Here is a 22,563-nt window from a genome sequence, read left to right on the forward strand (position 1 = left end):
TGAGACTACTGATATTGTACTGACTGACATCATGCAGGAGGTTACATTTTATACTGTACTTATTGCTACACGCTGATTGTAAGTTCTTGGGTTCACACTACCTCTATACTTTATATGAAGGACAGGTCTCTATAATAGACATGGAGCTTCCAGAGATGTTGCAATGGTGCGAGGCAGACTGCCCTGTCCCTGTGTGAGGGAAAGGAGATAGCAGCTTGTAGTTTGTTAATGGGGTTGGGCTTAGGGTTCTCAAAGAGCAAATGTATTGAGGAACGTCAGCCGGGATTTGCTGAGGACTAATGGTGTAATATGTTAGTCATCCATTATGTGCCCCTCTCGTTTCAGCCTCTCAATGAAGACTGATGCTGGCGTTTGCGTGATGTCACTCAAAGGGCTCTGCAATTGTGGGTGATCAGCAGAGCAGCAGGGTGCAAGCCCCTGGAGGAGCCTGGCATTCAACTTCTACTCCGTCACATTGTCCTCACTTCCTAAAGAGTTTATACCACAAGTAAGCCCAGTCTAATGACTATTACTGGATAATCAAAGACGAGCCCATCATCCGGCAGCGTGGTGTCCCCGACCGGAGGAGACGGATGAGCTGTCACCTGCTCTTGGACACCTGAAGGGCTATCACTAATGGAATAGTGGATTGCTAAAGCTTTTCTAATTGCCTTTAATTCTCTGCTGTACGAGGAGCTGGAGCAGCAGGGTGGACATGGCCAGCATTGTTAGCAGTTTCATGATACTCTTTCTTCTATTACAAGACAGCTGTGATTCTTTCAGGAGCCCCCTCTCAGTATTTAAAAGGTAAGCAACGCATTTTTACCCTGTTGACTCTTATCATATACATCACGTGGCAATTTACAGGTGTTTTTTGTTAAACATTTCTAGTATGTTTTTTTATATTTATCAGCTTTAGCATTAATGATTTTTTTTTTATATTCTTATATTAGAGGGACTTGCATAATATCACCTGTGACAGATATTTGCACTTTTACCTAAGGCTTACACCCAAACTCCATTCAGAACTGTAAATGTTAGGTTTGACTGCTGTTTACCTCCAGTATCCCCCTCCTCTCCTAGTCGCTTGCCTCCTGTCAGATTTTCAAAATGGTGACTCTGAGGGGTTAAATAGTTATTTTTTTCCTAAAACAGTAGTTTTGATTGGAAGGGGGGAAAAAAACAAAAAAACACGGGCATCTGTAAAAATTTATTTTCATATGTGAGCTTTGTGGGTCCCTGTGAGTGCAGCATAACGGCATTGGGATAATATGCTTTTTTAGGTTTTTGAGTGGTATTATTAGGCTTTAAATGCAAATAGCGATTATGCAAATCTATCTAACTCAGATATCAATATCGATCGTTCTGTGCATATCTGTATGTGTTTTCTTAGTGGTCGTCTTGTAGACTAGCCTTATGTGATTGTATTACTATATTCCGTTTTCTAGTGTGAACCTGCTCTAGACATGTCGGAGTTCCTCCTATATGTTATACGGTTTGTGTCTACCATCCATCTGCTTCCACAGTGTTTTCCTCTCAGCTAAGCGCTCCTTGAAATGCCACTTTGCCAGCATGTGCTGCACGCTTGCGTTTGGGTAATCATCCCTTAATATGAAATTTGTCATCTGATACCAAGAAAATTGTATTTAAATCCAAGCCTTTGCTTCGCTCCCAGATTCTAAATGCATCTATCTCCAGAATGACGGCATTAAATATTTACGTGTGCATATATAATTCACCACAGTGCCCAGAATATTTCTCTCCATATGCTGCCACCTCTTCCCATTGTAAATGTTCTCCACCTTCCATTACTCATCCTCGGCTTGGCTTCAGACACTCGTCTTGCTACTCAATCTGAGAAAAAAAAACTGTGAGGAAATATTTTCTGTCCCAGCTGTATTATCAGCACCGCACGTCCACAGCCGAGGGAGACGTGTCGTGTTTACCCTGTGTTTGTAGATAATTGACTAACATATATGTATCTGTTGGGTGAGCATACAGTACTGTGCAAAAGTGTTAGGGCTCATTCAGATGGGCGTATGCTGTCCGCAAAAATGCGGATCTGTTTTTTTGCGGATTAGATGCTGTCCCAATCACTTCTACGGGGCCCTTTTCTTCCATTGCATGGCTCAGTAAAAAAATGAAACGTGCTATACTTGTCAGTGAAAATCAGGACATGGCTCTATTGAAGTCTATGGGTCAGCAAAAAAACTGAATGCAATCCGTTTTTTTGCGGACATGCTGAACTGTCCGCAAGAAAACGGATCCGCATTTTTGCAGACAGCATACGGCCATCTGAATGAGCCCTTAGGCAGGTGTGGTGGGGAAAATGCTGCTTTCAGAAATAGAAGTGTTGGGGGGCATGGCCTACCGCTGAGCAGCCAAGACATGCCTCAGAGTGCTCTCTGATAAATCCTGCTTTATCCTTGGCCATCAGCGTAGATTCAGCTCGGATCTGACCCAAATCTGGTGGATTTTGACCCAGCCACAGTGTATTCCACCCCTGGGGCCCGAGGCCTACAGAGACGCGGAGCTCGTGCCGCCACTCCGCCATCTTACCACCTGGGTTCTCTAGGAAGCTGAAGAAGTCCAGCGTGTTCTTCAGAACCAACCAGGACGGAAATAGTGCCGGGAGACCCAGTAAGAACAAACCTCTCGTGAGAGCCCTAGCCGCGACCGCGTGGCGTTAAGCGCCAGGGCCCGTCCAGCTCCCTGGATCCCCAGACTTGCGTTTGGCCCTCTGACGCGTAGAGCATAGGCCTAAAGAGAGCCCATATTTAAGTCATCCGGGTTGTTGGCCAGTGGTCCACACACTCATCTGGACCTTAACACTGCAAACCAGTTGCCCTGACGTGACACTCCAGGACCTGCAGAGGTATTATACATTACAGCCTTAGGTGGGCTTACAGGCTCTAACGTCACATCATCATAAACTGTCAGGAGCCTCAGATCCCTCTTCTGCTCGGAAGCCGCAGAAATAATCTGAGAATAAAAGGTCTTCCTGAATCTGTTTTACCCGCGTCTTTACACTCTACCATCCAGCAAAATTTCCAAACCATCCTATCTAAGAAGACGTCATTATTGAACATGTTCATAGGGCCCTGAGGAGGAAACCCAGAGACAATGAACCACCTCGAGATGTAATATGCTGCCTCCTGAACTACAAAGTTAAGGAGGAAATCCTACGTCTCACCAGGTCTTCAACCCACATAGAATACGAAGACTCTCAATTACATAACTTCCAAGATCTCTCACCTCAAACACTCCAGAAGAGAAGAACCCTTAAACCGCCAACAGATGCTCTCAGAACCAAGGACTTTCAGTATAGCTGGAGGTTCCCATTTAGCCTCATATTCTCAACAGGAGGGAAACTATTTCTGATCCTTTCAGCAACAGATCTTCCTGAAGTCTACAAGGCGCTAGATCTACCTGACTTCCAGATTGGGCAGTAATGAAAGACTTGGATAATCTACCGCGCATCCATGCACCAACTTCCTGGGAAGAAGTCCACTCCAACCGCATTGCAAAGCAAAAGAAGAAGGCAGGAATACCGTCTCCTGTTATCTCAGACAATACCTGAATTCATCCACTAGGTAACAAAGAGACTGAGTGTTATGTTCAGCCAACCTTGAGAAGGTCTAAACTTTCTCTTACTCTCTGAGGTTCTTTCTCAGAATATGTTCAACATGATGTTATGTCACAATCCTTTGACACTGAATGATTACAGTTCTTCTCCTTCTACCGCTTGACTTTCCAATTTTTCCCTACTCTCTTGTAGTACCTTTTTTATTCTCTCTTCACTATCCTTCTATTCCCTTCTCACCTTTCCTTCCATCTCCATCCTATCATCAATTTACCTTATGGAGGTCTTCTTCTTCCACTAGGCTCTTCCAATCAAACGGTCGTCTTTAACTATTGCTTTTTAATATTCTATTAGGTAGGCACTGTTCTCTTCCCCCATGTTCTCTCTAACCCTTAATTTCTCTACTCTCTTGTAGTGCTTTATTTCATGCTTCACTATCCTCTTACATACTCCCTTCCTTTTCCTCCTTTTACACCCTTATACCATGACTATACATTAGTTGGGTCTCCCACATAATGATGCCACATACTGTATGTGACACCTTCCAGTCTAAGAGGCTTTTTAATGGCTTCTGCCGTTATACTTCACCACCAACCATTTTAGACAGGGTATATTGGATTAACCTATTTTATGTTATAATATATGTTATAGTATATGTTACAATTTGTAATACTTGTGTTCTGAGCCCTCTCCTCTTTTCCCTCTGCCTTACCTTCCTCCCCTTCCCCACATTATGGCTGTCATGCTTTAACATACCTATTTACCTGTATGTATCCATACAGCTTCAAGAATGACTCGCCTTAATATTGTCTCTTATAATGTGAGAGGCTTCAACTCTCCATCCAAGAGAGGTCAGGTGATTCGCTTCCTTAAAAAAAAATAAGGTTGACATATGCTTAATACAAGAAACGCATTTTAAGAAAACAAACATCCCTTCCTTGAATAGACAGTATTTTTCCACTTGGTACCAATCGGGTTCAGACAGCGGTGCGTCGAAAGGCGTCAGTATCGGCATTAGGAAGAATGTCTCCTTTTCTGTAATTGGGAAATGTGTGGACTCCGAGGGTCGCTACCTCTTTATAAAAGGCAAAATGGGTAACTCCATTTTTATGCTAGGTAACCTATACGCTCCTAACAAAGAACAGATCCCCTGACTTCTTGAGGTCCTTAAAAAGCTTTCCCAGTTTACAGAGGGCACTCTAGTTCTGGGTGGGGACTTTTAATGTGGCTATGAACTCCTTAATTGATTGATATACCGGCAGATCCTCCTTACGATTTCAAGCCCTGGCAAAGCTGAAACGTCTTCTTTGCTCATTACAATTGACTGACGTCTGGAGGGCCTTACACCCATCCGATAAAGATTACACACACTACTCCACACCTCATAACTCGTATCAGAGAATTGATTATATATTTATCCCTATCTCCCATATACAACATTGCCTCTCCTCCTCCATTAAGTACCAGGTTCTTTCTGATCATTCTCCAGTAGAACTTTTATACACAATTCCTTCCTCCCCCTCTACCTCCAGATGCTGGAGATTGAACGATATACTACTGAAACCCCCCCATAATGTTGGAAAACTTAAGAAGCGACTAACAGAGTACTTTGAGACTAAAGACAACGGTGAGGTTTTCATGCAGACAGTCTGGGAAGCCCATAAAGCTCATGTCAGAGGGGAATTAATATCCCTCGCAGCATATGCCCATAAAGAAAAAAATAAGCAGATTTCTGAATTTCAGCAGAAAATCCCACGCCTAGAGTGTCTGCACAAGAGATCTCTTTTAGCTTCACATCTCGCGGCGCTGTCGACCCTCCGAGAAGAACTTAAAAACACCCTTAACCATAGCTCAGCAGAAGCCTACCTTTTCGCAAAATACAAACATTATGCACATGAAGATAAACCGACTAGATTTATGCTGTCACAGATGAAAACAGGAAAGCTAAGTCTTTTATTATTGGGCTTAAGGACTCTGCTGGTAATTTTCTTCATAAAACAGAAGACATAGCTAAAGAATTTAGCACCTTCTACACGCGACTATATAACCTGCAATCACCCCAGGCAGATTCTGTCCCTCGGAGAAAGGCAAACCTAACATGTGACTTCCTTTCTTCCCTCTCCCTCCACTAACCTCTACCCAATCTCAGAAGCTCTGCTCACTTATCTCAGATCAAGAGAATAAAGAGGCAATAAAATCTTCGCCAAAAAATAAATGTCCTGGTCCTGATGGCCTGTCCTCTTTCTATTATTCCACTTGCTCAGAAACCTTACTCCCCATACCTCGGTAAACTTTATAATTCAGCTTTATCTGGAACCCCATTTCATAGACAAACACTTGCGGCACAGATCTCCATTATTCATAAAGAAGCCAAAGACCCAATGTACTGCGGTAACTACAGGCCCATTTCCTTATTAAATGTAGACCTCAAGTTATTTGAAAAGATCTTAGCACAAAGACTACAAAACATTCTTCCTTTTCTTATCTCTCCAGACCAAGTGGGATTTGTGCCTGGTAAAGAAGGGAAAGATAATATATATTGAGTCATACAGCTTATTGCCTATGCAAAATCCACGGCTAAACTTTTAATACTGTTAAGCACAGACGCCGAAAAGGCATTCGACCGAGTGAACTGGAGTTATCTTAAAGCCTCACTAGCGGCCTTCGGAGTCCCACACATATTCATAGACGCTATCTTCACAATATACACTCACCTAAAGAATTATTAGGAACACCTGTTCTATTTCTCATTAATGCAATTATCTAGTCAACCAATCACATGGACGTTGCTTCAATGCATTTAGGGGTGTGGTCCTGGTCAAGACAATCTCCTGAACTCCAAACTGAATGTCAGAATGGGAAAGAAAGGTGATTTAAGCAATTTTGAGTGTGGCATGGTTGTTGGTGCCAGACGGGCCGGTCTGAGTATTTCACAATCTGCTCAGTTACTGGGATTTTCACGCACAACCATTTCTAGGGTTTACAAAGAATGGTGTGAAAAGGGACAAACCTCCAGTATGCGGCAGTCCAGTGGGCAAAAATGCCTTGTGGATGCTAGAGGTCAGAGGAGAATGGGCCGACTGATTCAAGCTGATAGAAGAGCAACGTTGACTGAAATAACCACTCGTTACAACCGAGGTATGCAGCAAAGCATTTGTGAAGCCACAACACGCACAACCTTGAGGTGGATGGGCTACAACAGCAGAAGACCCCACCGGGTACCACTCATCTCCACTACAAATAGGAAAAAGAGGCTACAATTTGCACGAGCTCGCCAAAATTGGACTGTTGAAGACTGGAAAAATGTTGCCTGGTCTGATGAGTCTCGATTTCTGTTGAGACATTCAAATGGTAGAATCTGAATTTGGCGTAAACAGAATGAGAACATGTATCCATCCTCTGATGGCTACTTCCAGCAGGATAATGCACCATGTCACAAAGCTCGAATCATTTCAAATTGGTTTCTTGAACATGACTATGAGTTCACTGTACTAAAATGGCCCCCACAGTCACCAGATCTCAACCCAATAGAGCATCTTTGGGATGTGGTGGAACGTGAGCTTCGTGCCCTGGATGTGCATCCCTCAAATCTCTATCAACTGCAAGATGCTATCCTATCAATATGGGCCAACATTTCTAAAGAATGCTATTAGCACCTTTGTTGAATCAATGCCACGTAGAATTAAGGCAGTTCTGAAGGCAAAAGGGGGTCCAACATCATATTAGTATGGTGTTCCTAATAATTCTTTAGGTGAGTGTACACAGACCCCACCGCTAGCGTAATGGTCAATGATACGCTGTCACCTGTGTTTCCCACCTCAAATGGTACCCGCCAGTGATGTCCTCTATCCCCTCTACTTTTCGTGCTCACAATGGAAACATTATTTCAAAAAATTCTACTAGATAAACGTATACAGGGTTTTCACTGTGGCGAAAGGGAACATAAGGCTGCGGCGTATGCAGACGACCTTCTGTTAATGTTGACCAACCCTTTTGTCTCTCTCCCCATCATAGAAAAACTCTTTCAAGAATTCGGACAGATCTCAAACTTCAAAGTGAATATGAGTAAATCGCAAGTCCCTACCCAAACATATTAGCACTACTCTTTCTTCTACTTCCCCCTTTGACTGGTCCCAACCCACAATATAATTCTTCGGGATTAAAATCTCATCGGACTCTGCCCATCTATATAAAAATAACTTCCCTCCACTCTTACAGGAAATCACTAAAATCCTATCCTCGTGGCTTACCCCGTATATTTCATGGTTCAGATGTAAAAACATAGCTAAATGCCTTATATGGCCTAAAATGACATACAGGTGAAACTCGAAAAATTAATGCAAATTAAAAGGTGAAACTAACTTATGAGATTGGCTCATTACATGCAAAGCGAGATATTTCATGCCTTTATTTGTTATAATTTGGATGATTATGGCTTATAAAACCCCAAAGTCACAATTTTGAGGTACCCTTTGCTCAGGGGGTATGGATTAATTAGCTGACTAGAGTGTGACACTTTGAGCCTAGAATATTGAACCTTTTCACAAAATTCTAAGTTTTTAAGCTGCATTAATGCAATTCCTTTTAATTTTGCATTACTGAAATAAATGGATTTTTGCACGATATTCTAATTTTTCGAGTTTCACCTGTATATCTTACAAGCTCTCCCCGTACATATACCCAAAGTCTTCTACTCTACGCTGAATAAGAGCTATTCTAAATACATATAGGACCACAAGAAACCCAGAATCAAATATTCAACGCTCCAACTTCCATCTAAATTTGGAGGAATCGATTTACCCGCCCCGCAGACGTTTGTTAGAGCAGTTCATCTATACAGAATTGTAGACTGGATTAGGTGCCCACCTCATAAGCTCTGGGTTCATATAGATACCCGCTTAGATCCTTTGTGTTCTCTGACGATCTCAGCTTTGTAACTATTAAAACGCACAACCCTCTCACAACTGAGACCAGACGAATCTGGAATCTGAGAGGTTCACTCAACATGCTCCCCCTTCCCATCTCCGTTACTACTAGTCCGAGACTTATTGTTCAGCTCTGACCGAGTCCACAATAATACCATCCCGATTGAAATAAAAGATGACATTTCGACTAATGACACCTTAATCTCAACTGGACTAATTCCTTCCCCTAGACACACTCTCTAAACTGCTTAAATGCACAGCACTTTCTCAGCTACTGTATAATAAGTTCATTCACTTCTTCAAACAGATACTTTCATCAAAAGATCTAAACAGACCAGTAACGCAGTTTGAATCTTTTCTTACTCGATCAAAAGAAGGTGGTTTCGACTCTATGCAAACTGCTTCTCTCCCTATCCTCCGACATTGAGCATTCTTTCATTATAGCCTGGGAAAGTGATCTTGAAAAAAAATTCTCAAAAGATGATTTACAAAAAATATTCCTCATACCCAGGCAGACCTCTAGATGCTTGAGGATGCAGGAGACCAGGTGGCATCTCACCCCAGTACTACTGCACAAATATAGTCCTAATTATGACCCTAACTGCTGGAGATGCAAACAACATCCAGGCACTTCCTTTCACCTATGGTGGACTTGTCCCCGCATTATCCCATATTGGAGGTCTGTTCTATCTCAGATCAATTTAATCACTGGCCGACACCTGCCTCTGACCCCGGAGCTTTGACTATTACATTTATTCCCAAACAAAATCCCCAAATGTAAGTTAAAGCTAGCTAGACACCTCCTAGCAGCTGCTAGAATAATGATCCCCACATTCTGGAAGTCGGATTATCCACCCACACTTCCGCAGTGGATAGAGAAAGTTGACTCTTTATATCGTCTAGATTAGAAGAACTGGCAGGTTGGGAGTCAAGATCCCATACCCTCTTTTAGATTACTTGGTCCCCCTGGGCAAAATATAGACATTTTGAATCCTAGAAGCTTCCATTGTATACATTTATAAGACATATATACAGGTTCCTGTCTTCTCGATTTTGATTTATTGTTTTGGCCCTCTCACGCTTACCTCTTGACGCCTCGTCTTTTATTAGACTACAAATAATCTGGTATTAGCATAAATATACAGCTATATTGAGATACTGACATGCCAATCCCCCCCTCCTCTTCTTTCCTAACTTACCCTATCCCTCTCTCCTATTGCTGGGTTATGGTTACTGTTACAAGCTTGTAATAATAGGTTATTGTCATCTTCTTGTTCTTACTAGACCTATGCCTCATCCACCTAGCTGGTCCTACTTGCTATGTTATACAACAATTTATTGTTCTCATTTGGTGACGTTCACTGTTTCCTTGTCCTCTGTACCTGCATATCTAATTTTGGTAACCTGTATCTACTCAAGTTGTTCTATATTGTTTAAAACAATAATAAAAAGAACTTTGAAAAGAAAAAAGAAATAGAAGTGTTAATAGTTTATTCTCGAATGAACAGAAGAGAAATGTAAATCGGATCAATATTCGGTGTGACCACCCATTGTCTTCAAATCCGCATCAGTTCTTCTAGGTACACTTGTAGACAGATCCGGTATTTCAATGCATTTGTCAGAATGATCCGGAAACAAATGCTATCCATTTGCATACGGATTTCCGGATCCGGCATTCAGTTCCGGCAACGGAACTGCCTGCCAGAATCCGCTAACGCAAGTGTGAAAGTACCTACTCCAATCCTTCTGTCTCCTTATGTAATTCCAGACAGGCTCCATGATGTTGAGATCAGGGCTCTGTGGGGGCCATATCATCTCTTCCAGGACTCCATGTTCTTCTTTACACTGAAAATAGTTGCAGCCAATGTTTGGGGTTGTTCTGCTGCAGAATAAATTTGGAGCCGTTCAGACGCCTCCCTGATGGTAGTGCATGATGGATACGTTTCTGCCTGTATTTCTCGGCATTGAGGACACCATTGTCATATGGTGTACCTCTGCTCAGGGGTAATCTAGGTTCGTCCGCTGTGGCCCCCGCTCCGTTCGTCCGCTGTGGCCCCCGGTATTTTCAGCATTCAGAGGAAGGAGGAGGAGACGCCAGTGTCTCTCCTTCTCCCTGACAGCAGCGCTGTCCAATCAGAGCGCAGAGCTCAGAGCCAGGGAGGTTTTTTCTCCCTGGCTCTGAGCTCTGCGCTGTGATTGGACATCGCTGCTGTCAGGGAGAAGGAGAGACACTGGCGTCTCCTCCTCCTTCCTCTGAATGCTGAAAATACCGGGGGCCACAGCGGACGAACGGAGCGGCGCCCAGGAATAATAGTAAGTGCACTTAGATCCCCTGGGCGCCGCTCTATGCAGCCTGCTGATAAGTTCTTATTCTTTGGACCCACGAAAGGTCCTCTTTCATACAATTGTCTGCAGCGGTATAACAGACCCGTCACCCGGCCTCAATAACAGGGCATGCGATCTGTGGCACCTGAGGGGTTAATGGCCGCGTATCGCATGCCCTGTTATTGAGGCCGGGTGCCGGGTCTGTGATAATACCGCTGCCTATACGTATGTTTTACATTCATTGGTGGCGCAGTGGCGACAGCTCCTCCCCTCCTCCTCCCTGCTATATCCCCATTGGTGGTAGTGGCGGCCGCGTCACAGTGGAGAGGGAGGGACTCCTTCCTTCTCCACTGTGCAGTGTCCTACTGAACTTAGGCTGCGCAGGAGTGCGACGGTCGCCATCTGGAGCCCTGATATGGCCCAGGAATAATAGTAAGTGCACTTAGATCCCTGGGCGCCGCTCTATGCAGCCTGCTGATAAGTTCTTATTCTTTGGACACACGAAAGGTCCTCTTTTTAATTACATTCATTGGTGGCGCAGTGCTCCCCCCCCCCCCCCCCCCATTATCACTTGCCACAAGTTGTCGCCCCCCCCCCCCCCCTTCATTGTTATATGGTGGCCACAGGGTCCCATCCCCTTCATTGGTGGCAGTGGCAGATTACACTGCTGGGGCTCCGATTTGTTACCATGGCAGCCAGGACGCTACTGAAGCCCTGGCTGCCAAGTTCAGCTCCCTGCTGCTGTGTGCACAGAGCACAGGGCAGCAGGGAGATGTGAGCTCCTATTTACCCTGATAGATCTCTATCAGGGTGAATAGGACAAGGGATGACACGATCCAGGTTCTAGTCCCTAAGGGAAGAAATGGTTATTAAATAAAAAGTAAAAAAACAAAAAAAAACCACCAAAATACTAAAAGTTTAAATGGCCCCCTTCCCAGTTTTACATATAAAATTTACAAACAATAAAGAACATATTACAAATCGCCACGTCCCAAAAAATGTGAGCTATTAAAATATTAAAAAATATTCCCGCTCGGTGAAGGCCGTAACAGAAAAAAAAACTCTAAACCACGCAATTCGCCATTTTTAGTCACCTTGTCCCCCAGAAGATGTCCCTGGATGTGAGAGGCATGTGGTGCTGTTTTTTCCTATATGTAGTGCTGGCTCACTACTGTCACCTGCATCTCATCTTCTCAAAGTCCTTTTTTTTTAATTATATGCATTTTAAATTTGGCGACTAAAAAAATTTAATTTGGCTCCTAAAATGTTTTAGTTTAGGAGCCAATGGCTCCTGGTAATTTTTTTTTTTGTCTGGAGCACTGCATATACACTCAATAGTCATTGGCTGATAGCTTTCTCTCCTGACTCCTCCATATGCATGGCCTGTTTTTAGCATTAGTGCCGAGATTTGGCCGGACAAAAACCATCATTAATGCAGGATCCACGCCGGGTGCCATTATAGTGAAAGGCCAGGGAAAGGTGATTTCAGGCTGTGCCGGATACAATAATCTCCAGCAGGCTGTTAATCTGCCAGACGATGTAAGCACTAGTGTGAAACTAGCCGTAGTTTAATGGAATCCATTTAGGGACAATTTTCAAGGCAGATGCTTTTTAATAAATTAGGTGCATCTCTGCCTGCCGTGCGCCAGATACTAAAGTTTGCGCCAGGTACAAGCTAGCGCGGACTTGAGCTATAACTTAACGTTATAGTAATTCCGGCGGGCTGCACAAAGCCCCGTCCCCTTTTCTGGTGAAGAGAAGCTAAAATGGTATTAGATTATGGGCCGATATGTCAATGGCGCCATCATTTGTGTGTGTGTGTGTTTTTTTTTGTTTTTGTTTTTTTTTTTTACTCCACATTTGATAAGAATATGGCTTAAAGGGCTTCTGTCATCAGGAACATGGTTATTAAACTAGCTGACGTTAGACATGTGCTAATGTCTGCTGAAGCTAATAGCCATTGTCATGAGCCTCTAGGAGCAATGGGTGTGTCGCCCCTACTACTAGAGGCGCTGTTCTCCCTCCTCTGGCCACAGGCTGATTGACAGGGCCAGATAGGATGATGTGAAGGCTGCTAGGCCCTGTCAATCAACATGACGAGGAGGGAGAACAGAGCGTCTAGGAGTAGGGACAACACCCCCATTGCTCCTACAGGCTCATTTTCATAACCTAAAAGTTTATTTTTCACAAAAACAGAGGCACATAGAGAGAAGGGACAAAGACTATTAGCTTCAGCAAACATCAGAACATGTCTAAAGCCAGCCAGTTTAATAACCATGTTCCTGATGACAAAAGCCCTTTTTTAAATGAGGGTTTATGAGTTCAGGAGATCAGAGATAAGACCTGACATGAGCCGTCAGCCGACAGAACTCAGGAGGGACTGTCTGTAAAATAGACAGATTTTTAACCATATGTATCAGAAAGTTAGGGGCCAGCATCAAATTTCTAAGCGCATTGGCTACCTGGTTCGCTGCATTTGTCCAGCCCGGGTTTAGATCTAGTCTGTATTATGCTAAGTGCACAGTGAGTTTTTTGGCGTTGATTCTGTCAAGGATTCCCGCAGAAAATGCATGCAGTCCACCTCCCTGTGATTCCAGTGGGACAACTGCATGGTCTTTACCGGGCATTGTTTGGCCAACAGTTGTTCCTCCGGACTCCTCCACACACATACAAAAGGGTTTGGCCTGAGTGTTCACGTGCTCTCAGTTGGAAGAGGGGTAAAAAGCTGCTGCTATAGATACTTCTGGCTGTGATGTATCAGGCATGTTGGAATTCAACACGCCCAATCCTTCGTTCCCCAACATCTACCATCGAGGAGAGCTAGGAAACCTCTTTAGGCCACGTTCATATCTCCAGTTTGCTGGCATTCATCGGATCCAGCATTGCCAAATTCAGCAGATCATCGCCGGATCCCTTTGGACTGGAACGGGATCTGACGGTGATTCGGTCACTTTCCGGTACAAGTGCCAGGTTCCGACTGGACAAATACCACTGCATGCAACAGTTTTTGTCCGGTTGACAGTGACATTTTTGCCGGATCATCTCTAACGGAGATGTGAACGCAGCCTTAGGGCTAATGCACATAAACGTATTTTCTTTCCACTTCCGTTCCATTTTTTTTGCGGACGATATGCAGAACCATTCACTTCAATGGGTCCGCAAAAACAACGGATGGTAGTCCGTGTGCATTCCATTTCCGTTCTGCAAAAAAGTAGTGCATGTCCTATTATCAATGGGTCCACAAAAAATACGGAACGCACACGGAACACATCCGTATTTCATCCGTATTTTGCGGATCCATACTGTAGAAATGCTATGCCCAGCCCATGTTGCTCATGTGTTTGGTGATTAATAAGTTACTTTTTCCATTTCCGATCTGCAAAAAACCGATCGCATACGGATAGAACGGAAGAGGACTTAAATCAGAGAAAAAAAAACCTCCGATACGGAACAACAGATCCGTGAAAAACGGACTGCAAAACAACAATGGTCGTGTACATGAGCCCTTACACGTTACATGGTGAGCCAGTTTGGATGAGGTTCATCTAATACTTATGAGCCCCATTAGCAACGGACTAGTCACTTCTGAGAAGTTGGTGTAGACCTCATTGTGTTAGTATTCAGCGGACATAGATGATTATCATGTCACAGACCTCGGTGTGGCTGATCCTAAGCAGTGTGACATGCGTATCTGCAAACTGGGACAGCGGAAGCCCAGGAGCCGAAAAGCCACTACACAGAAAACTTTGTTCCTGGCACCTAATATTTTGGATTCTTTGCTGTTTATATTGGCTCTACTATATATATATATATAATATTTTTTTTTTATAATACTGTTTTTTGCATATACAGGATTTATAAGAAAAAGTTTAGTTCAAATTTAGTTCGCTGTTCTAAATGCTTTATTACCAAATAGGCTGACGGATGTGGCAGGCCTGGTGGCCTTTTCTAGGCAGCCAACTGTGTTGGAATAGGAGTGACGAGGGGGACCACCTAATTTCCTCACATCTCTCAAGTTATGTCTGTACTTGGCTGTTGCAGCAGAATATATTCATGTGGACCTGTCTGTATATGAACCTACTGAACCACCTCCTGCTTATGGCACAGGTTGCATGGTGATTGGTGGGGTTATGGGTGCTGAGATGTTGAACAATGTCTAGAAAGAAAGGGTTGTCTTACTCTGCCTAGCTTGTGCTCCTTCGGCTGCTGTCAGCTCCCCCGGCACAGCTCAGATGGCCAAGTACAGGCCATGCAATGTATTGCCTTCTCGGCTTTTAGATGCAGTCCCTTGGTTGAAACTGACTGGGTGCAGTGGCAAAAATAAGTTGGCAATTCTTCTCCCACAAAATTGTATCCATATGTCAGGAAATTACCTGGCTACTTCTCTTCCCAGTAGTCTTCACTCCTATCAACACAGCAGTGCTGGGAGGGATCTGGAACGACGCATGCATCAGACACACTGCTGTTCCAGGAGGGTTGCCATACCATGCCATCAGTAAGTGTGGATGCGAGGGCAGTCGGGTCCCGACTCTGCATCCAATCCTAAAGCTAAGTGTGGCGTTCAAAGTGGTTGTCCCACAAAAAATATTCTACCTATGTCAAAGTTAAAAGCCCCTTCATCTGAATACTTTTGGAATTACATGTAATTAAAAATGTTGTATATTTCTCCGTCCACCTTACTGAGGTGGTCGCACACGCTCACGTCAACTGTCACAGCCATATCTTCTGTTAGAAGCTGTGGCAATTACAGGGAAAGAGTTACAGCACAAAGGACACCCCCATCCCGAGCTGCCAGCCTGAAATAAATGTAGCAGAATGTGGAGATCTCTGGATTTATGTGGAGCACAGGGCTCTTTCAAGCTTTCTTAAAGAGGTTGTCATTTACTACAGTACATATATTATGTCTGATTTTTGTTTCTTACATCAATCATGACATAACCACTTTAAGTCGGGTACCTACTGCTTGTCAGTGGCTGTGGCTCTAGTTTGTTCGTTCTTCACCGAAAAGTGCTGCATTTCTCTTGGACCTTCCAGCATATTGACCTTGGCTTGTTTCAGAATTTACTCTTTGTCTATTGATTAGGCTTCTACTAATTCACCTGGCCTGGACTCCCTGGCTTGCTTCTGGATTAGCTCCTTGTCTACGGTTTTGGCTTCTACAGACTCTCCTGGCTCAGACTCTGGCTTGTTCTACTCTCCTGCTACTCCTTGGTTTGTTAGCTACCTGTGAGTCCGCCCCGGCAGCCAAGTCGAGGGCACTGGTGAACATCTATGCATAGCCTTAAACAGACTAAACTGAGTGGTGCGGGCAGATAGCAGATTGAGTTTGCTGGCAGTGGTCCCGGATGGAGACCCTGTATTTTTCACACCTTTTGTCCATAACAAAATTTCTATTATAATAACTTATATTTGTGGAATAGCCTTTTTAATGAGTGTCATTATAAGCAGTGTTTTGGTAAACTGCGGATTGACTTGCCATTCTCACTTTGTGTTTGTTGTGTGGGTCACCTGTACTGTATGTTGGCAGTATTAGTGATTACTCAGGTTCTTACAGTTCTACTGATTTTCTTTCCAAAGGCATCAGGAATCGCCCAGTTCCCTTTCGAATGGATGCTCAGGATCAACAAGGCCTGTTACTTCACCAGACTCATCGGATTTTACTCTGGATATACGAATGCCAGGGGTAACGCCAACAGAGGTGAGTAGACTGCCATGTGTGTGTGTGATGGGCTGGTTATAGTGTCTAATCCCTTGTGACCCGAGCTCGGAGGTAAAGTTGTTAGCGTTGTGACCGTTCAACCACAGCTGGTAAGTCGCATTGTACGGGCCCTTGTGCAGTGGTGTTCTACAATGATCTGGATGCAAACAAGAAGCTCCCTTCCTTTGGTGTTTTGTTTGACCTATTATGTATTAACCTATTGTAACCAACTGCCATTGGCAGCATGAAAACCACTTTAAAATGCATTCATAATATGCCTTCATACCTTGTGAGACCAGAGTAGTTTGTGACCTACTGGAGTCAGGACCAGTTATACCACCAGGCAGTTGTTTTGGTGGCTTTAACACATTAGGGTATATGGACGTCAACAAGCAGGCCCCTCTGCCCGGCACCCCTTATATGAGCCAAAAAGGAGCTGCTCGGAGCTTCCATTTTGAGCTATTCTTGTATTTTATGGATTGCCATTCATCTGAGTGGCTGCCATGTAATACTACATTTTCCATGCTGGGCAATTGCCTGTCTGGCTGTTTGCTAGGGGTTCAGGGAGCAGCTGATCACCCTTGGGATTGGGCAGCATTCTGAAAGGGGGTTGTCTCTGATTAGCCAGCCAAACTATTTGGTTGTGCCACCAATAAATGTTATTTTAATATAGTTAAGTACAAAAGGATAGTTACTTTTGTAATTTACTTTATTACAAAAATGCTTCAGTCGTGAGAGATTATCTTTACTTCATTTTAATGGCGCCCCCTGGTGTTTAATCTGTATAGTAATGTAGTGTAGTCGTGCACATCCATGTACTGAGGTGGTCGCACATGCTCAGTTCCATCCTTCAGCTGCCACGAGCCATATCTACTGTTATAAGCTGTGACAATAACAGGGAGAGAGCAGCAACCTAAAGTATACATTCCACCAAGAAAGGACCCGCCCCTGAGGTGCCAGCTTAAAGAAAGTCTAGCAGAGCCATAAATGGTGAGAGCTCTGGATCCATGTGAAGTACACATCTGGTTCTGGCTTTGTTAGAAAGAGATGGTCATGTGCTATATGATGCCTGATTTTTGTTTTTTTTTACACCAATCATGTGATAACCCCTTTAACTAACTGTGACTACTGTCACTATTATGGGGAAATCAGTGCTTCTGAAAAAGAAGCACATCAAACATACCTGTTCCAAATCCCCTGGTAAATAACCTAATTCAGATTATGCAAAAAAGTGGAAAAGATCTCCTGTACTGTATCCCTTCTTTGTGAGCAATGTAAGTCATGGGCAGCCCGGAACTACAGTGTAATTCACTGGTCATTGATGGTATTACTGCACTGGTGGTCCAGGATGCTACCGCCATCTTGCATTCCTTCGACATTGTAGTTCTGAAGAGAGAGTTATCATCTTGCTTGCACCTGAAAAGACAGTGGGGGACATTTATCAATAACTGCGTCATTTGCGCCAAAAAAATACTTAAAGGGAACCTGTCACTGGGATTTTGTGTATAGAGCTGAGGACATGGGTTGCTAGATGGCCGCTAGCACATCCGCAATACCCAGTCCCCATAGCGCTGTGTGCTTTTATTGTGGGAAAAAAACAACTATTTGATACATATGCAAATTAACCTGAGATGAGTCCTGTACGTACGTGACTCATCTCAGGGACAGGACTCATCTCAGGTTAATTTGCATATGTATCAAATCGTGTTTTTACACAATAAAAGCACACAGAGCTATGGGGACTGGATATTGCGGATGTGCTAGCGGCCATCTAGCAACCCATGTCCTCAGCTCCATACACAAAATCCCGGTGACAGGTTCCCTTTAAGTTACAAATCAAAAGTGGTGATTTGTTTCACCTCATATATCAAAAGGCGCACACCACTTGTAAAATGTGGCTTTTTAAAATTGCAGCTTTTAAAAAATACTGTCGCATCTCTCGGATTTTATGCCACCCTCGTCACTTTTCCTAAAGGGGGCGTTGTCAGTCTCCCCGACAGATCTATCTCCGTTTACGCTGGCGCAAATGAAGCCAACTCTGATTTGTTGTCATGAGTTAGGTGCTTCCTCCGGCAGCACAGGGGATATCCAGAAAAGCGCCGGTCTAGATAAATCTCCCCCATGGACTGTAAGGCTAGCTTGACAACTCCGGCATTGGGATCCGGCAGAGAATGCCGGGAATTGGCCAGACACAAACCACAGTGGGCATCGGTTTCTGCCCGGCCGATTCTCAGCATATTGGCCGGTTGTTTGCATCCGGCAGAGCCGGATCCAGAAAATTCCGGCAGAGAACAACCTGCCTGCCTGAGATGTGAAACTAGCCTGACTTCGACCTAGCGGGGTACTATTACCCCTGAATGAAAGCGAGGGGTGGTCATTGTACACCAAGGAGTTAGTAACACTTTTTGACTAAAAAACATAATATTAGTACTCTGCTCAAAATTAGTATTTCTTATTTATATAGTGCCAACGTATTCCACAGCGCTGTACAGAGCTTGTGTCCCCACTGGGGCTTACAATCTAAATTCCACGTCATCCCATAAGTATGATAGGGCTTTTGTGCTACACGTGCGTTGCTTTTTAACCCTTGTGTCCTATAAGAGGGGTAAATGTATGGTTTCCTAACCCTTCCTGCACCTATGAAGGCTGCGGAGGATGAGGGCTGTTGTCATGCTGCAGTACGTGATGACTCATTGTTGCAGATGGAAGTTTTTTTTTTTCTGTTGAGGAAATAAAAGGGATCCCATTAGTGAGGGAAAGGAAACTGGAGGCTCATTTGTTTCCCTGTAGACCTTCAAGCTCCGCACAATAAATGTATGAAGAACATTAGGAGTCTGCACGCAGGAGCTTCTTTAATTGGGCCCCACAATCTTTTCATGCTACACCAGGCATGCAATGTCTTGTGCAGTGATTAAGTGGCACAGTAATTCTTCCAGATAACTTAAATACGGCCTGATTGAAACGTATTTTTCATGTTGACGGGCTACGTTTAAACTCTGCTCGCTGTGCATCTGTGCTGCTCTTGGGTTTAGTTTTTATAGGTTTTTTTTTATGGTGTATTTATTGGCTCCCATTATTATGAGGGTTTTGCGTAAGGGAAGGGTTCTTCTTGTAGCAAAGATCAAAGGGGCACATTCATTTAGACCGGCGTTTTAGACCATAGCTGGCGGTGGATCTGCCGGAGTTGTGTAGAGGCTGAGGTCTCTCCATAACTTTGGCACATCCAGTGCCATTTTCTAAATGTAAAGACCGCTTGCTAGCTGTCTTAGGCTACTTTCACACTAGCGTTCGGGTGTCCGCTCGTGAGCTCCGTTTGAAGGGGCTCACGAGCGGCCCCGAACGCAGCCGTCCGGCCCTAATGCATTCTCAGTGGAGGCGGATCCACTGAGAATGCATCCGCCTGCCAGCGTTCAGCCTCCGCTCCGCTCAGTGAGCGGACACCCGAACGCTGCTTGCAGCGTTCGGGTGTCCGCCTGGCCGTGCGGAGGCGAGCGGATCCGTCCAGACTTACAATGGAAGTCAATGGGGACAGATCCGCTTGAAGATGACACCATATGGCTCAATCTTCAAGCGGATCCGTCCCCCATTGACTTTCAATGTAAAGTCTGAACGGATCCGCTCAGGCTACTTTCACACTTAGAAATTTTTCTAAGTTATAATGCAGACGGATCCGTTCTGAACGGATGCAAACGTCTGCATTATAGGAGCGGATCCGTCTGATGAAACATCAGACGGATCCGCTCCGAACGCTAGTGTGAAAGTAGCCTTACCTTTAGACTATTTTCTACGCCTAAAACAGGGCTCGTCTGCCCGCCCCCTTCCCCGCCCACGCCACGCCCACAATTTTAGACCTGGCTTGAGCAGGGCGAAGTCGCAGATAGTGGCGCAACTAATCTGCACCTGAAATACAACTAATTTAGGCGTATTTCAGAATAGTAAATGATCCCCAACATCCCTATTTCCTGGTGTTGGTTTGAGGCTACCATACAGAGCCTGGCACTTGTTCCCTTAAAGGGACACTACCATCCGAAAGAAATATTTTAATAAACTTATTGGGGGATTTTTACCAAAGACTGGTATTTCACAGTAAAAAGAAAACCCTGGAGAAAGATCCAACCAGTTTACTAAAAGGTGGACACTTCTTAATACTTTTGTTGCATCTTCTGCTGTCAGTGGACCAGAACTGAAAGCTGCTCCAGCCAGGAACTGGAGTAGATTTCTGGTGTTTCCTGCACCGTTCCTAACAAGTTGGAGATGTTCTTGCAAACTGCACTTGAAACTTATCTAAACCAGAAAACAGGCATACGGCTATTACAATCGGGCCCCGATATTCATATAAAACATTTTTTTTTTGAATTTTGGGCTGTATTTCTTTTTTTCATTTCATTGAAAATGAAATAAAAAATGTCATCCTGTAGCAGTCAACACATAAGAGCTACTATGTAAATAGGTAATCCATTGCCAGTTTACTGCTGCTGTGAGAGGAAGATATTATCTGCAGGGCAATCCTCATGCTAATAGTAGGTGTAGAATTGGGATGACAGTGTGACAGCTCTATTGTTCTCTTGATATGCCCAGATAAAGATGCCTGTAGAAGAGCATTGCATAGATTAGGATGGGTTCACGTCTGCTGCAAAAACTTTGGTAGTCTGTTCTGTCAGAGGAACATACTACTGGAGTTTACCTTATCGGCATTATTGACTATATTGGCACCCGACAGGGATCCAGCTACTTCCCTGCATAAATGTGGCTTTCAGAGGGATAAATTGCTGCTGTCGGGTTCAAATCAAGTTAATGGGCATCTGGTGGTGTGTGGCAGTATCTGGCTATGCTGGATACAGCAAACTCTGGTAGGCTGTTCCTCTGCCAAAACAGACTACTGGAGATGGTTGTGCACATGTGGCCTACCCTTATGTAATGTGTGATGCTCTGAGGCACTGCAGGGGAGCACTCTTTGGTCCCAGTGATGGTCCGACTGAAAAGGTTAAGCGAGACTGGGACGCACTCAGTATAGAAATAGGGTCAATGGGGCCTAATAAAATATTAACTCCTTCGTCTTCCACAAGACCAGTGGGGAATTATTTCTCCCACTGAGATAACCAAGCGAGATTAATGTTTGTACCTTTTTACAAACCAATATGCATTCTACAGAAATTGCAGATTTTTATTTCCCAATTAAAATAAATATCAAGTTTAAAATGGTAAAAACAACCATAGAACAGAGAATGGATCACAAATAAAAAGACGCAAATCGTTACAATCCAGCCACATGGTAGATGGCTCTAGAAAGTAGCCAGTAAACCACTACTGGATCAGTGTAAGGGCTCATGTCCACGGCCGTTGCCGGGTCCGCAGTACACGGGCACAGTCTGTGTGCACCCTGCATCATGGATGCGGACCCATTCACTTGAATGGGTCCACAATCCGGGAGATGTGGTGCGGAGGGAGCGCTTCCATGGGTTTTATGTCTGTGCCTCCGCACTGCAAAAAAGTAGCGCATGCACTACTTTTTTGCGGTGCAGACAGTTGGATGCGGATCACGGACCCCATTCAAGTGAGTGGGTCCACGATCTGCATGCGGCGGCCCCACGGTCTTAAGACCAATTGGCCCCACAGTCACTCAGTTACATCAGGAGGCATGAAGCGGGTGTCACTAAAGGCACCTTTAAAGAACCACCAGTGGGAAAGGGAAAAGCAATGACAAGGTTTAGACATAAGGTGCTAATATGTCAAAAGCTCTGCAGAGATTCTGGAAAATAGCGGCGCTTGCACAGTCATTTACTCAAACTTTTTATAAATCAAGAAAAGAGTACCAGAGCCCTGCTGCAGTGTGGCACTAGTATGCCGGACCAGTCCCATATCCCCAGGGTTTGTATGAAACTTGCATATCCGTTTGGAGTTTTGTATACTACGATGTAGGTTGTATATTCTCCATGGCTTACATGTATCCTCCGGGACCTGGTTAATTGGCTTCCTGTCGGAATGTTCCCTAGTGTGTGCATGTGTCTGTAGGAAATTAGATTGTAGCCCCA

At 44.2% G+C, this 22,563-nt stretch overlaps 1 protein-coding gene across 4 annotated transcripts in view; it reads left to right on the forward strand.

The window, feature by feature from the left end:
* PAM (peptidylglycine alpha-amidating monooxygenase) overlaps positions 1-22,563 on the forward strand; it is a 190,600-nt gene that overhangs the window by 4,707 nt on the left and 163,330 nt on the right. For all 4 annotated transcript variants that reach the window (XM_040421586.1, XM_040421587.1, XM_040421588.1 and 1 more), the window contains exons 2-3: positions 346-807; positions 16,411-16,531. In XM_040421586.1, coding sequence (XP_040277520.1) covers positions 716-807; positions 16,411-16,531 — 213 coding nt within the window. In that variant the 5' untranslated portion in view covers positions 346-715. The remainder of the gene's footprint in view (positions 1-345; positions 808-16,410; positions 16,532-22,563) is intronic.

This window comes from Bufo bufo, chromosome 2 (genome assembly GCF_905171765.1).
Source record: "Bufo bufo chromosome 2, aBufBuf1.1, whole genome shotgun sequence".
NCBI classification, from domain to species: domain Eukaryota; kingdom Metazoa; phylum Chordata; class Amphibia; order Anura; family Bufonidae; genus Bufo; species Bufo bufo.